Source organism: Triturus cristatus, chromosome 3_2 (genome assembly GCF_964204655.1).
Source record: "Triturus cristatus chromosome 3_2, aTriCri1.1, whole genome shotgun sequence".
NCBI classification, from domain to species: domain Eukaryota; kingdom Metazoa; phylum Chordata; class Amphibia; order Caudata; family Salamandridae; genus Triturus; species Triturus cristatus.
The window spans coordinates 16,141,931-16,154,971 of record NC_140584.1 but is presented as its reverse complement, the minus strand read 5'-3'; the positions used below and the strand labels follow the sequence as shown (position 1 = coordinate 16,154,971).

Below are 13,041 nucleotides of genomic sequence, written 5' to 3'. Positions count from 1 at the left end.
CTATTCCAGGCCCTACACTGGACAAAAATGTAGTCAAGTCGTGCCTCCCTCCGCGCCTTATTAAATGTAGGCATGGAGGGGTTATCGGATCTTGCACGACCGTTACAAGCCCTCATCGAGTGGGCAAGGGTCAGAGATGTAATTTGGACGGCCAGAGGAGTCCACATCCCTGCCACCGGCCCTGCAACAGGTGGGATTTTCCAAAGATCATCCTCCTCCTGATTTATACCATCCAGCAACCCTTCAAGAGGTTCAAAATGGGAGTTAAAATCGCCTCCCACCACGAACTTAGTACCCTTAGGAATTCTAGCCAAAACAGTGGACAGCTCTTCAATTGTCCCTGACTCAGCGGAAAGACTCACAGGTCTAGAATAGACATTAACCATAGCCAATCTGAAGCCGGTCCGCCACTCCAGAAACACACACTGGACATCATCAGTCTTAGTGTCCAGAACTATGGGTCTGCAGCCCAAATGGATTGCAACCCAGATCGTTAGACCCCCTGACGGTCGACCCTTTCCTCCCCACCTAGCAGGGACTGAGAAAGAGGCATATCCGAGACGGGATAGCTCTTCCCTCGCCCATGTTTCCTGGAAGAAACGGATGTCGTGAAGATCTATAAAGGATCCCCATTCAGGACAGGCCAACTTATTACCAAGGCCTGCTACGTTCCAGGAAATAATTTTTAATACAGATGGGCCTAGGGAGGTATAAAGGAGTTGTACAAGAGAAGCCTCATTTCTTGGGTTCACCAGTCGAAAAGGCGATTGACCTCGTGGTGAATGCCCACTGCAAGGGGCTACTGCCATTATCCCTGACTTCGCTAAATGACAACTCACACCTTCAGTTCTCTTAATATCATCCTCCCCAGAAAGTCAGTCAACCTGTTCAAGGCAGCTATACCTATTAATGCAAGAATAATCAACTAAATTAGGAATCTCATGTCGAGAATAGCTAAATCTTCTGCCTAGGGGTCTAGGTCCCACCCTTGTCTATTCCTCAACAGTCCCTGGATGGATACGAATATTGGATGGAGGATAAAAAAATGAGAGTGGGAAAGGTTGAATGGATGTACCTTCCTTACTACCCAACCAATTACAAATATAGGAAACAATTTGTGGATTTCTAAAATTTACCAGGATACAGTCACCCCTCAATTTCTTCTCGGTATGTCCCAGCCAAGTGACCCTCCTAACCATCAGCAGTTCACCTCTCATAGTTAGAGGGAGGGGTCTATGGGTGTTCAACCAACTGATGACTTTATTTTTTAGAGAGTCACAAGTTTCTGATACAGGATTAGTGAGCTCAGGAACACCAGTTAGAACAATTACATAGGGTGCAGCCTCTGGGGGAAGATTTACTACATTTTTCCCAATTAAACTGGGATAATCTTGTGTATTACGGCCATCTGTGTCATTCAGAGTCTTCCCTGATGTAATCACATTTAAATTGGCTACCAGGCTAGGATTCCTTACACCGGAATAAAGCTGCCCATGAGAGGGAAGTGAAGTTACAGTGGAAAGGGCTGGAGGTTTAAATTAAATTTGGGATGTACCCGGTAGGATAGATTGTGAACCTATCGTGGATTTTGCCAGGCTAATAGAATTAGGCAATGGGGGATCTACAGTATTTATTGGCAACACACTTTGAGAGCTTCCCTTGGTCTTCAGACAGTTCTCAATATCCCCTGCAACCAGTTCTATTTTTTTTAATCTGGCATCAATACAGTCAAATCTGGCCATCAGAGGGACAAAAAAATCTTTTAAAACATGAGTGATAGCATTGGTAAGGTACTCTCCCCCCCCCTCCAAGGCCCTCTTCGGAGATACCTGGAAGAGGATGTGATAACAACGATATTTGAACATGGTCAGGTAAAACTGGGGTGACATTAGAATTTAAAATTAACGGACTATCCGCTGGAGGAATCACAGTCGGTGGGTTATGACAAGGGTAATCTATTTTAGCCCTTTTACCACCCTTGAGCTTCCTCACTCCCTTCCTTTTTGGAACAGCACCCTCCCGAGACCCACGTGGAGAAGGTATTTTCGAGTCACTCCCGCCTTCAACAGTCGATACAACTTCAAAAGTAGCAGGAGGGAGACTCTCAAGAGTGGGCTGGAGTGTATCTCTACGGGAAGATGTGCTAGTCCTGAGTTCTTGTAGGACAGAATCTATTGTATGGTCAATACTGTCCATAAGGGCAGTGTGAGAGTCGTCCAAATTCTCCAGGGTTCTAACAGTTGACATTAAACCGAGGGACGATCTTCTGGTACTAGCAATCCCATCCGACAGACGTCTTTCAAGGAGATTCAATTCGTTATTCACCACAGAATGAGCCCTAATAAGGAAATTATCAAGGGTACCTGCAACCATGGGGACTGCTGGCGTGGCTTTACTTCTCGTCTCCCTTGATGACATGACCTCGTTCTTCTCCTGATGGTAGAGGGAAATGAGAAAGAGGGGGGCCCGGTCCGGTCTTGCCCGTGCTTGAACGGGCTTAAACGGGCCCGCCCTTTGCCCGGGCTTCGCCCCGGTCTGCGCCCCGCTCGCGTCCCGCTCACGCGTGAGTGGGCGTGGCTAAAATAATAGTGATGATCAAGGGGAGGAGTCGGGAAGAGTGCCCCAGCTGCAGGCAATGTTCAATGCGCAAGGCCAGCTGGTCCTCGCAGTCCCGACAATAGATTTCCCAACGAAAATAACACTCGTCCCTCAATATCGCCCGGTCTGCTCCTCCGAGCTGATTGGAAAGTGTCAGATGGTGTAAAGGAAATGTCCAAGCCTACGAGCGGCACCCGCGGAGCGGGGGCCGCGAGGCGATATATTCCTTAGAGGGGAGGAGTCGGGAAGAGGGCCCCAGCTGCAGGCAATGTTCAATGTGCAAGGCCAGTGAGTATCACAATTAGTGCTGCATGACCCCTAGTAGCATTTAATTTACAGACCCTGGGTGCATGTAGTATCACTTTACCAGGGACTTGTATACAAATTAAATATGCCAATTGGGGATAAGCCAGTACTGTAATGTTTTAAGAAGTGTATATTATGAACAAACAAGGAGACCCAAATATAGTCGGTCAGGGACCTTTGGGTAATTGAACTTTTTCTAAAGACAGTGGTCCCCAGACAAGTTATAATCAGTAAATATAGACCCAATCAGTACTATATTGTAGACATCTATCCAGCCGGACAGATATTTAATATGCAATCAAAACAATATTTACTAGCAATAAAAACAAAACAGTTTCAGTGGTACACAAGCCTGCGTCCAACTTGGGCAAGAAAGACATACAACATAAAGTGCCCTCTTTTTCATTCAGGAGCTCCATGAATTAAATTGGAAAACACAACAGAAGCAATTTCACAAGCACTTTGAGTGAACGCTGACACTACCCTGCCTGTAAACTAATTCCAGTTTCTTCTCTCTTTCCTCCTTTTTACCTTTTTCCATGCTTCATGCCACACGTAAACAGGCATGCCAATTATAATGTCCTGAAGATAATCCCAGCATTGTTTTAAGGGATCGAAACGCCGTCGACACCTTGTACACCATATACACTTTTAAAATGCTGTAATTTCTGTGTAATGGTGTCTTTTGTATATTTTGTTTGTTCTATAAGAAATGTGTTTGAAACAATCTCACTTGCCTGAACTCCTCACTTTATGTTGTATGTCTTTCTTGCCCAAGTTGGATGCAGGCTTGTGTCCCACTGAAACTGTTTTGTGTTTATTGCTTGTAAATATTGTTTTGATTGCATATCAAATATCTGTCCGGCTGGATAGATGTCTACAATATAGTACTGATTGGGTCTACATTTACTGATCACAACTTATTTTCTGTCTGGGGACCACTGTCTTTAGAAAAAATGTTTTAAGAAGTGAGCACATGCATTTTAGCACTGGTTAGAAGTGGTAAAGTGATAGAGTTCTAAGGCCTACATAAACAAGATCCGCAAAAATGGGAGGGCAAAATGTTTGGGGAAAGATCACCCTGAGGCTGAAAGGTCTAAAAGTGAGCAACATTTTACTATGGGAAGTGAAATATAATTTTAGTCTGCAAAGATTTGGAAGGTTCACAGAGGTAGCATATTTTGAAGAGTGCAAAGTTTTAAAAAATTGGAAAACATACTTTAAAATAACGTTGGTTTTTTAAGGATTTGCTGGCAAAAACGTTCGACAAAAATCCTACTTTGCCCTGATTTTCCTGCAGTCAAAACTTTGCATCCTTTGCAAAACATGATCAACGTTGAAAGGTTTTTAAAATATTTTTACAAATTATACAGAAAAATATTTTTATAGTTCCGCAGACCCCTACTATGTACATCTTTATTATGTAAGACAGGAAGTTTCCCAACCCACAGATATCAACAACAGTTATATAGTTTCAGTACACTGTTTAAATTGACATTTTCACATCCACTATGCCAAAGTCGATCAAAGCTGCTGTTCTGAATTTGCTTCGGGATTATTAACAGCAGTGAGGCCCTCTGGACAGCTAAAAATAGAGTGTAGAGTACTTAGTTAAGGAGGTAAGTCATGTTTGCACTATTTGCATACTCTGATCTTAGCTTTTGTGATTAGCTGGAAATTACAAGAGTAATACTGTTGAATTTGAATGCTTCTGTCTGTTAATGATATAATGCAGAGTGCTAACCATATCAGAACTTTAAAGAGGATTGAATAATGTCAGACCAGAAGCTGGAATACTGAAATTGAAGGCATTTAAACAGTGGAAATTGATTCAATACATGGAGAGACACTATGAAGAACGTTTTAAAAGTGCATTCTCTCTTTTTTATAACCCTCAGGGGACGTATTTCAATATGTTTCGGGGGGGGGGGGCAACGGGCATTTGCGCCTGCTTTGCACACCATGTGGCACTTTGGTATTACAGAAGGGGGCGCAGACCGTTGTGCAACCCCTTTAGTAATACCAATAGCGCTGGTGCACTTAAAGCGCCATTGCTACCATCAGGGACCTTTCCCTTGTTTGCATAAGGGAGTGCCCTATGCAAATGAGGGAATTTCTTTGCCTCTGTGCCTGCGTCATATTACAGACGCAAGCGCAGAGGCACCTTTTAGGTGGCACACTGTGAGTGCGACCCCAGAGAGCCGCCTTCTGGAGGGGATCCCCCCAGTCAACCCCAGTCACTGACTGCACCCGCCTGCAAGGGGATCTCTATTCCCCTTTAAAAGTGCAAGCAGCTGCTCAGTGTTTTCACATGAATGCGCTGCCCCCAGGGCAGCACAAGTTCACGGCTGCCCTAGGGGCAGCTCATTCAACATAATGAGGTGCAGTCATTGCACCCGGTGCACCTTTTAAAGGTGCGCCGAGCGCAAACAAAGACAACGAGTAATACAGCCCCAGATGCACTTGTACACACTCGCCAACTCGCCTATTTTTTAGATGGGAATAAGCATTGTTTTATTTTTCGCGGTGTCAGAGGCACTCATTTATTTAAAAGAGTATTTGCTAAAAATTGTACCAGGGCAGAACCAAATTCAGAACACATCCGTTTTTCGATTGTAATCTAACTTCCCAAGTTTGAAGGGGTGTGCAGCTGAATCACCATAACGATATACAATTTGAGAAGCATGTTCCTCTGTAGAGTTTGTGAATAAGTTAAAGAATAAGACTTAATTATTTTCCAGATGGAATAGTTTGGCGGTCAGAAACTGACTTTCTCTCTACACCTTCTTCTTTACTACTATGGATGACTCCCGTTTTTTCTCCTTCTTACCTGCACACCACTTTGAATAGAATAATGACATTCCATACTTCAAACTACTCAGCACTAGAGCTCTCAAGTGCTGACTTTTAAGCTTATTGGCCACTAACAAGATTAATTTCTACAATATATTCATTGGTGGAAGAGCTGCGAGATAACTGCATGTATCACTTCCCCCCAGCCACCTTCATTATCCTCTTTCAATTTTTTTCTTTTCTCTAATTTCCAACTCTGAAGATAGGAATGCATCTTTTTTGCAATTGCTGACTTACTTTTAGGGACTGCAGAGGTCATGTTATTACTCCATCCTGATCTTCTTCCTGTGTCATATGAAGGATCTGTCAATAATGAAGAGCAGAAACGTGAGCTTGGGTATCTCACTTTAAAAAAAACAATGTAATGTAACTAATTTAGATAAGTATTACTTCAACTAGTTGTTGTAGGAAAGTGGGTTTCTGTTGCACTAACTTCCCACTTTTTGCCTGACGCTTGATGCACTGTGACTTGATGAGCCCTGGTTCCCTGCCAATCAGGTTTTCCAGGGCCTGTGTTCTTTCCCAAAACTGTACCTTTTTACCCACAATTGGCACAACTCTGGCCACAGGTAAGTCCCTTGTAAAATGTACCATGCCTACCAAGGGCACTGTGACCAGGGCTGTAGTATCTATTCTGACACCCTCAGGGGCCCTGCACCTTAACTTCCACGCACTGCCATTGCAGGCTGCGTGTTTTGGTGCATATAAAAAAGTCAACATGGCACGCATGAATGTGTGCCATGCATGCAATCCACTGCCTATGGCCTAGCAGGGTGAACTAGACCACAGGTGAGGGTACAGTTGCATACGGACTGTACCACTACAGTGTCTAAATCCATTCTTAGACATTGTAAGTGCAGTAAAGCAATAAAGAGTATACGGTCTGGGAGTTGGTCACTGCAAACTCCACAGCACCATAATAGCTTTACTGAAACCTGGTAAGTTTGGTAGCAAACCTCTCAGCACTTAAATCCCACACTGATACCAGTGTGAGATTTAATGTAAAAAGCACTTGGAGGGCATCTTAGAGATGCCCCCTGAAAAACAACCATCCCCGGTGTGATTCCTGAATGGCTACTTGCCATTTGCCACTATCAGACAGGTTTCTGGATTCCTTGGTGGAGAAACTCTGCATTCTGGGTCCAGAAACAAAGCCCATCCTGGGCAGAGGTGTCATGCCTCCTCTCCCAGGATGGGCTAAGTCCACCAAGGTGAAGCTTCAATGGCCTGCCAACTTTGTTAGCTGACCATGCCTTTTGCTGCCCCCAGCAATTTGCTCTTGACCCCACATTGGGTGGGAGACTCTGCGGGGAAACCAAGTGAGGAAGAGAGGTGTGCTCACCTTTGCCAACCTCATCCCTCAGGTGGGGGAGACAAGGTGAAACACACATCTCAGTCCCCTCCATCTTAAAGATGAGGGGACACAGCCAAATAGATTGAGGCTCATGTCACCATCCCACTGAAGGGTGGCATAATAGGGGGTGTACTCATCCCAAGGAAGGGACCTATTAGTCATGACCTGCACACCCCTGCATTGCCCCTAAATGTAGTACTTAGGGGCACCCTGAACCTTGCCTCCCAAGATTTCTGCAACCTAAGAAGAAGAAGGATGGAAGAAGTTGCACAGCAGAGGAAACTGTAGAGAAGAACTGACATGGCCCCAGCCCTACCGGCCCAGCTGCAGTTTCCAGAGATCCTGTGCAAAAAGTCAACTTGTTCTGCAGCTAGCGACCTTCAGAACCCCTGGGAGTACTGATAGCCTTCAACACAGACCAGATCTCCTGTGAACAACAGGTCTGTTTCAAAGAAACTCCAAAGAAAAACTGTGAGCCTGCTGAGGACGAAGAAACTCAATGCCTGGAACAACCACTTCACCCGTTGCCTACGGCCCGAGTCCAGGTTTTCAACTGGTCCCAGTGAGGTCCTTCAGCACTCCAAAATTTGAGTCCACCATGAGGTGACCCCTCCAGGGCTCCCCAACGTTGCTTGCAGCCTCTGCACGGAGACCCCCCCAACCGCGAGTGGCCTAGTAAGGTGAAATTCGACCTCAAAAGGCACCCTTACCTCCGATGACCATGCGCCCTGGAGAAGAGGACCAGAGATGCACCTACGTCCGAACTCTCTAACTTACCTGCCCAGGTATCAGAGAAAGCCTGAACAGCACACCCTTATGTTGATTTATCAGTCCAACATTGGTATATGTTGATTAACAAACACAAGAAAACCTGTACCTGTCAGTACATATAGAAGAGATCAGTTCAATCAATCAGTAGTCTTCGTGTCCAACAGAAAATCCAAACCCAATCAATTTCGTAGATTCCCGTCTTTATTATTTTAAAAGGAATGCCAGCACAAGATCTAGCCGACATGTGTTTCGTCTTTACTCAGACTTTTTCAAGGCAATCAGCAAGTTGAAAGCATCGATGATTGTTATTCACAACGGTAATTGGAGAAACATCCAGGCAAACCGGATATGGAATGGCTGAAGAGAACTGTGAATCTAAATAATAGATGTCCACTTGCACAAATGTCATTATCTTTCCATTAACGGACATCTAACATATCACGTACAATGCCCCACCGGAGTAAGTCTATAAGTAATCTGTAGCTTCAAACAAGAGTGCAGACCAAATAATATATGGCAACCTTCCGCCACACTGTCAATATTAGGGGAACACCTCCATGATACGAGTGTACCAAGAAAGACTATCTTGACACGGTTCTCGAGAGCAACCGGTGGCAATGCTGACTGGCGGCAAAATAAAACTTCCTCGAACAAGCCTGCAGCCAAAATCCAAAAATGGCAACCTCTTTTGGATTGCATTGGGCTCCAGACCCCAGGTAAGCATCCTGCACCCAGCCACCCCTGCGACACTGGTGGCATTTACTTGGTGCCAAATTGAGGCCCCCTTTGTCCTGACCTTAACCCTAGGAGCTTTGCTCCCAAAACCAAGTGGCCAGCCAGTGAGCAGTCCCCAACTGAAGTTCCCCCTAGCCCTTTTGGGGCTAGCTATGGGCCTCTACACTCTGCACCCGGCCTCCCTAGAACCGCTGGAGGTGCAACTCAAGTGCGATCTTGAACATTGGGGACCATTGGTTCTAACCCTAAAAAGCTATTCTTGCAGGACATTTACTTACCTGCAAAATGATAACATTCTTTTCTGCCATAGGAACCAATGGTATGATTTTTGTCCCAAAAATGTTGTGTGTTGAACTGACTTTTTGGATGAAAATCCAAAGTAACTTTCTTTGATCTAAAAATTGTCGTACTTATCTGTGTTTTGGAAGACCCACGGTGTGGTAGTTAGACATAACACCCAGGGTAGTAAAAGTAACTAAAAAATTATCAAAAAGTACTCTTAAAGTAATTCCAATGTGTTTTTAACTGTTTTAAAAGCAAATACAAACCTGTAACGATTTCAATTTCAACCACAATTGCATGTTCTTCCAAAGTTTTGCATTTGAAAGCGTATCCTACTTACCTGTGCCAAGTCCTGCTTGGTTCTAGAAATAAAACATAAGTATACCTTTTTATACTTACCTAATTAATCTGGATTCTGTCTCTGAGTGTGTGCCATCAGCCTTGAGTAAGTTAATAAATTAAGGGGGATATTCTCAAGAACGTGTGATAACTACCGCAAAAGTAGCTTAACACAACTCTTCACATTGCAGTCTATTGCTGGAAAATAACTCTATGTTAACGTGGTATTCTCAACACTGCGGCACCATGCGATAGACCCACGACAACGCGTCAAATGAACACATTAAAATCAACGCGATGTCGCAAAAAAGCGAAACGCGAAAAAGTGGCGATGACGCCAATCGCGATACAAAATCAGCGAAAACCAGCCACAGGCCTGCAATCCCCACGCGTCATGCGGGAAAATGCACTATAAAAGTTGGGGAAAAAACACATACAAAAGCCAAACAACAGCAAAGCACAATGGAGTCAGCCGGAGAAAGTGCAGAGGACAACCAGAACCCCACAAGCCCCTCGGAGGACCAGCCTGGGACCTCAGGGTCAGGGAAGGGCAAGGATAAGAAGAGTAGGAAGAAAAGGTTAAGTCCGCAAGAAAACAGGATCAAGATAACAGAGGTGATAGAACACCATCAACTACTGTTCGTCACCTCAACTGTGTAACTGGCAGCCAAAAATGGAATATGACAGACCATCGTGGACAAGGTGAATGCAGTCGGAGTGCTGAAGAGGACAATGGAAGAGGTCAAGAGGCGCTGGAATGATGTCAAGCGCAAAACCAAGCAGAAACTCGCAAACAACCGGAAGGCAGCAATGCAGACTGGAGGTGGGAGTCCAGCGCCACAGGAGGAGCTGGACGAGATGGAGGCAATGGTGCCCAGAATCATCAGTTAGGAAACGGTGGCAGGAGTTGGTGGCCCAGACACTGCTCAACATGACCGGACACAACTGCAACAGGGTGAGTAACGACCAGGGACTGGGGGCACGGGGGGGAGATGGACACAATGTCACACGTGCACAAGTAAGCATAGCACATCTGTGGACAAACCATGCCCCAGACCCCCAACTCCCACCAAGAGACCAATGCACCCAAGTATGCAACATCTCAGCACTGTATAAGCACAGAAGTCAGAGGCACACCGCATGTGAGGGATAAGGGGCAGCTAAATCAGAGCTGCAGGGGCGACTCACCCAAAATGCACACACATAACATGCGGAGCACAGCAACATCAACAACAATGTGGTACAAACTGCAACATGTCCACAACAGAACAGAGGACACAACTGGTGCCGCTTGTGTGCAGACACTGGCCAATCACATTTGGCACAGCAGGGAAATGTGAGATGATGATGACCAGTACAAACACACATCCATGATGTTGTCGCAATGTCCAATGTCTCGCATCAAATAGGCTGCTCCCCCCAAACACTCACAATGTACACTGTCATGCAGTCTGAATGTAAACATGTATAATGCGTCAACACACATGTCAACACAATGTTAAACTGCATCTCCCCTTCACATTTCAGGGGGAAATCCAACACCTCCTGCAGAGCAGGCCGAACCTCTCTTCTCCGATGACGAAGAGGACCACCACATCTTCGACTATGACGCACTCCAACAGCTCGTGGAGAGTCTCCGCACCTCACCTCCAGGAGCAGAGCAGCCCAGCTGCTACGAGAAGAACCCACCCCCTGCACAGTACACACTGCAGGCAGCACCCACCACCACGGCTGCCTCCCAGGACCCTCACGACGAACACATGGCCTTCCAACTCTGTGTGTTGGGGTGCCAGGAGAAGCTGGCTGAACAGGTGCAGGTGGGGTTCGACTGCATGGCAGACAAACTAGACGCCATACGTGGGTGTTTAAGTCCCATCAGGGACCACTCACAGTCCCTAATGGACACCCACAGTCCGCTCCATGCTCTCCAACAAACCATGGTTGACATCATCAGAGTCCTGACTCAGAGACATGAACGACTTTCCAATCAGACTGGCTCCAGTGAGCTCGCCCGGGAGTTGGGACTCATGCGGAGGCTCATGTAGGACATGGAGTGGACGCGTGCGGAAAGTGCGGCTGCCACGGCTGCACACCAGCGAGAGGTAGCTGGGTCCCTCAATGCCCTAAAGACCATCCTCATGGCATTGCTGCCACAAGGCCTAGCGCTGATCCATGCTGCTGCTACCACTCCATCCACATCTCCGGCCCCTGATGTGTCAATGCCACACAGTGCGGCGGACATTCCACCTCCGGCCCCTGAGGTGTCACTGCCAGACAGTGTTGGAGACAGATCACCACCCCCCACATGTGAGGCACATGCAACAGCAGAGGACGAAGATGCAGATGAATCTGCTTTCGTGGTCAGAAAGACGCAGTTGCATGCATCTCTGCCATATAGCCTGTTTCTGCTTGGTTCTCCCCTCTACATCATCACCTTCCACTGTCCCCCGATGCTCTCTGCGACACTCACCTTGGACTTCGACATGGACTGCCATATTCTGTTTGGTCACCAATGACACAGCTATCTGACTACGGACTGAACTCCTCCACTTCTGATCTACTTGTCATTCCCTGAAGGACTCTGGCTGGCCCTCCACGGGCCAACGATACAAGGTGGGGTTTGCATGGACCTGTACTGCTCCAGCTACAACACTCCATTGAATGTGCATTAAACATTCATTGTCACACCGATTTGTCATGTCTAGGATCTTGCAAGTGTGGAGGTATAGATGAATGTAGGGTCAGTGATTCTCACTTACGTCCATGTTGCTCATGTTGTGGGACTTGGTTCACAGGGTGACACATTGCCGATTGCGTGCCGGGTGGCGCAGACACTACATTGGAGACACACGCACTTGTTACTTCCTTGTCCAGCCCAGAATGGAACTACGTCCGGGGGTCATTGTTCACACCCTTACTGTGGACTGGCATACGCCAGGCCAGCCCACTCCGCTTACACTCACGGGGGGCGACAATGCTACATGTCCCAGGTCTACCCTATAGGGATCTGCCACTCACAGGTCTAGTTGTCAGCATGCCACAGCCACTCCCTCACGGCTGGTTTACACCCACACCACACCCATCCAGCACAGCCGTCACAGGACATGTGACCCTGCCAATAAAAAGGGCCTGGCGCACGTGCTGGACGCCATTTCCACTCTCCAACTGGGTGTCTACGTGTGGGTATCATATATGCATGAGGGCCTAGGGTCCTGCCACCTCACATTGCCCAGTGCCGGGGGTGACATGATGGAGTCCGCACCACGGGACTCCATCATAAAGGGTCCATGGCTAGCAGCGCACAGACTTGGTGGCAGCAGATACACTGCGGCAGGCACACCACCACGGGACGGTGTCTTTCGGTGCACTGAGGTAGGGGCACCTTAAGTGCTGAGCGGGTGTGCAGCCTGCGATGATGCGCCGTCCATGTGGTCCGGAATGGTGGCATTAGTGTGAGCCCTGCTGGACCACAGTGTAGGCCTGAGCCAGTGGGCAGTGTGGGCCTACCGACGTGTGGTGTCGCCTCGCAGTTCAAAGAGTTAGGGGCACCTCTAGGGCTGAGCGGGTGTTTAGCCTGGATGAGGCCGTGTGCACTGATATGTTCTCTGCCATAGCGAAATCAAGACCCAGAATCAATTGTGTGACTTGGTGGCCTGTGGTGCGTGGCTGCCTGATGTGGAGGGTGCCAAGGTCACGGGCCCTGGGCTTGGAGCTCTCACCGGCACATGGTGGGCCCTCTTGGAGACATGCCGGTGGTGGAAGGTGAGCAGTGAGGCCTGGTTGCGCAGGGGTGGGCAATCTCC

At 47.2% G+C, this 13,041-nt stretch overlaps 1 protein-coding gene across 3 annotated transcripts in view; it reads right to left on the bottom strand.

Annotated features, from left to right (window-relative positions):
• Positions 1 to 13,041, bottom strand: part of FLI1 (Fli-1 proto-oncogene, ETS transcription factor) — a 555,431-nt gene that overhangs the window by 10,974 nt on the left and 531,416 nt on the right. For 2 of the 3 annotated variants that reach the window (XM_085647183.1, XM_085647184.1), the window contains exon 6: positions 5,995 to 6,060. The exons of the other annotated variant lie outside the window; for it this stretch is intronic. In XM_085647183.1, coding sequence (XP_085503309.1) covers positions 5,995 to 6,060 — 66 coding nt within the window. The remainder of the gene's footprint in view (positions 1 to 5,994; positions 6,061 to 13,041) is intronic. 3 annotated transcript variants of the gene reach the window in all.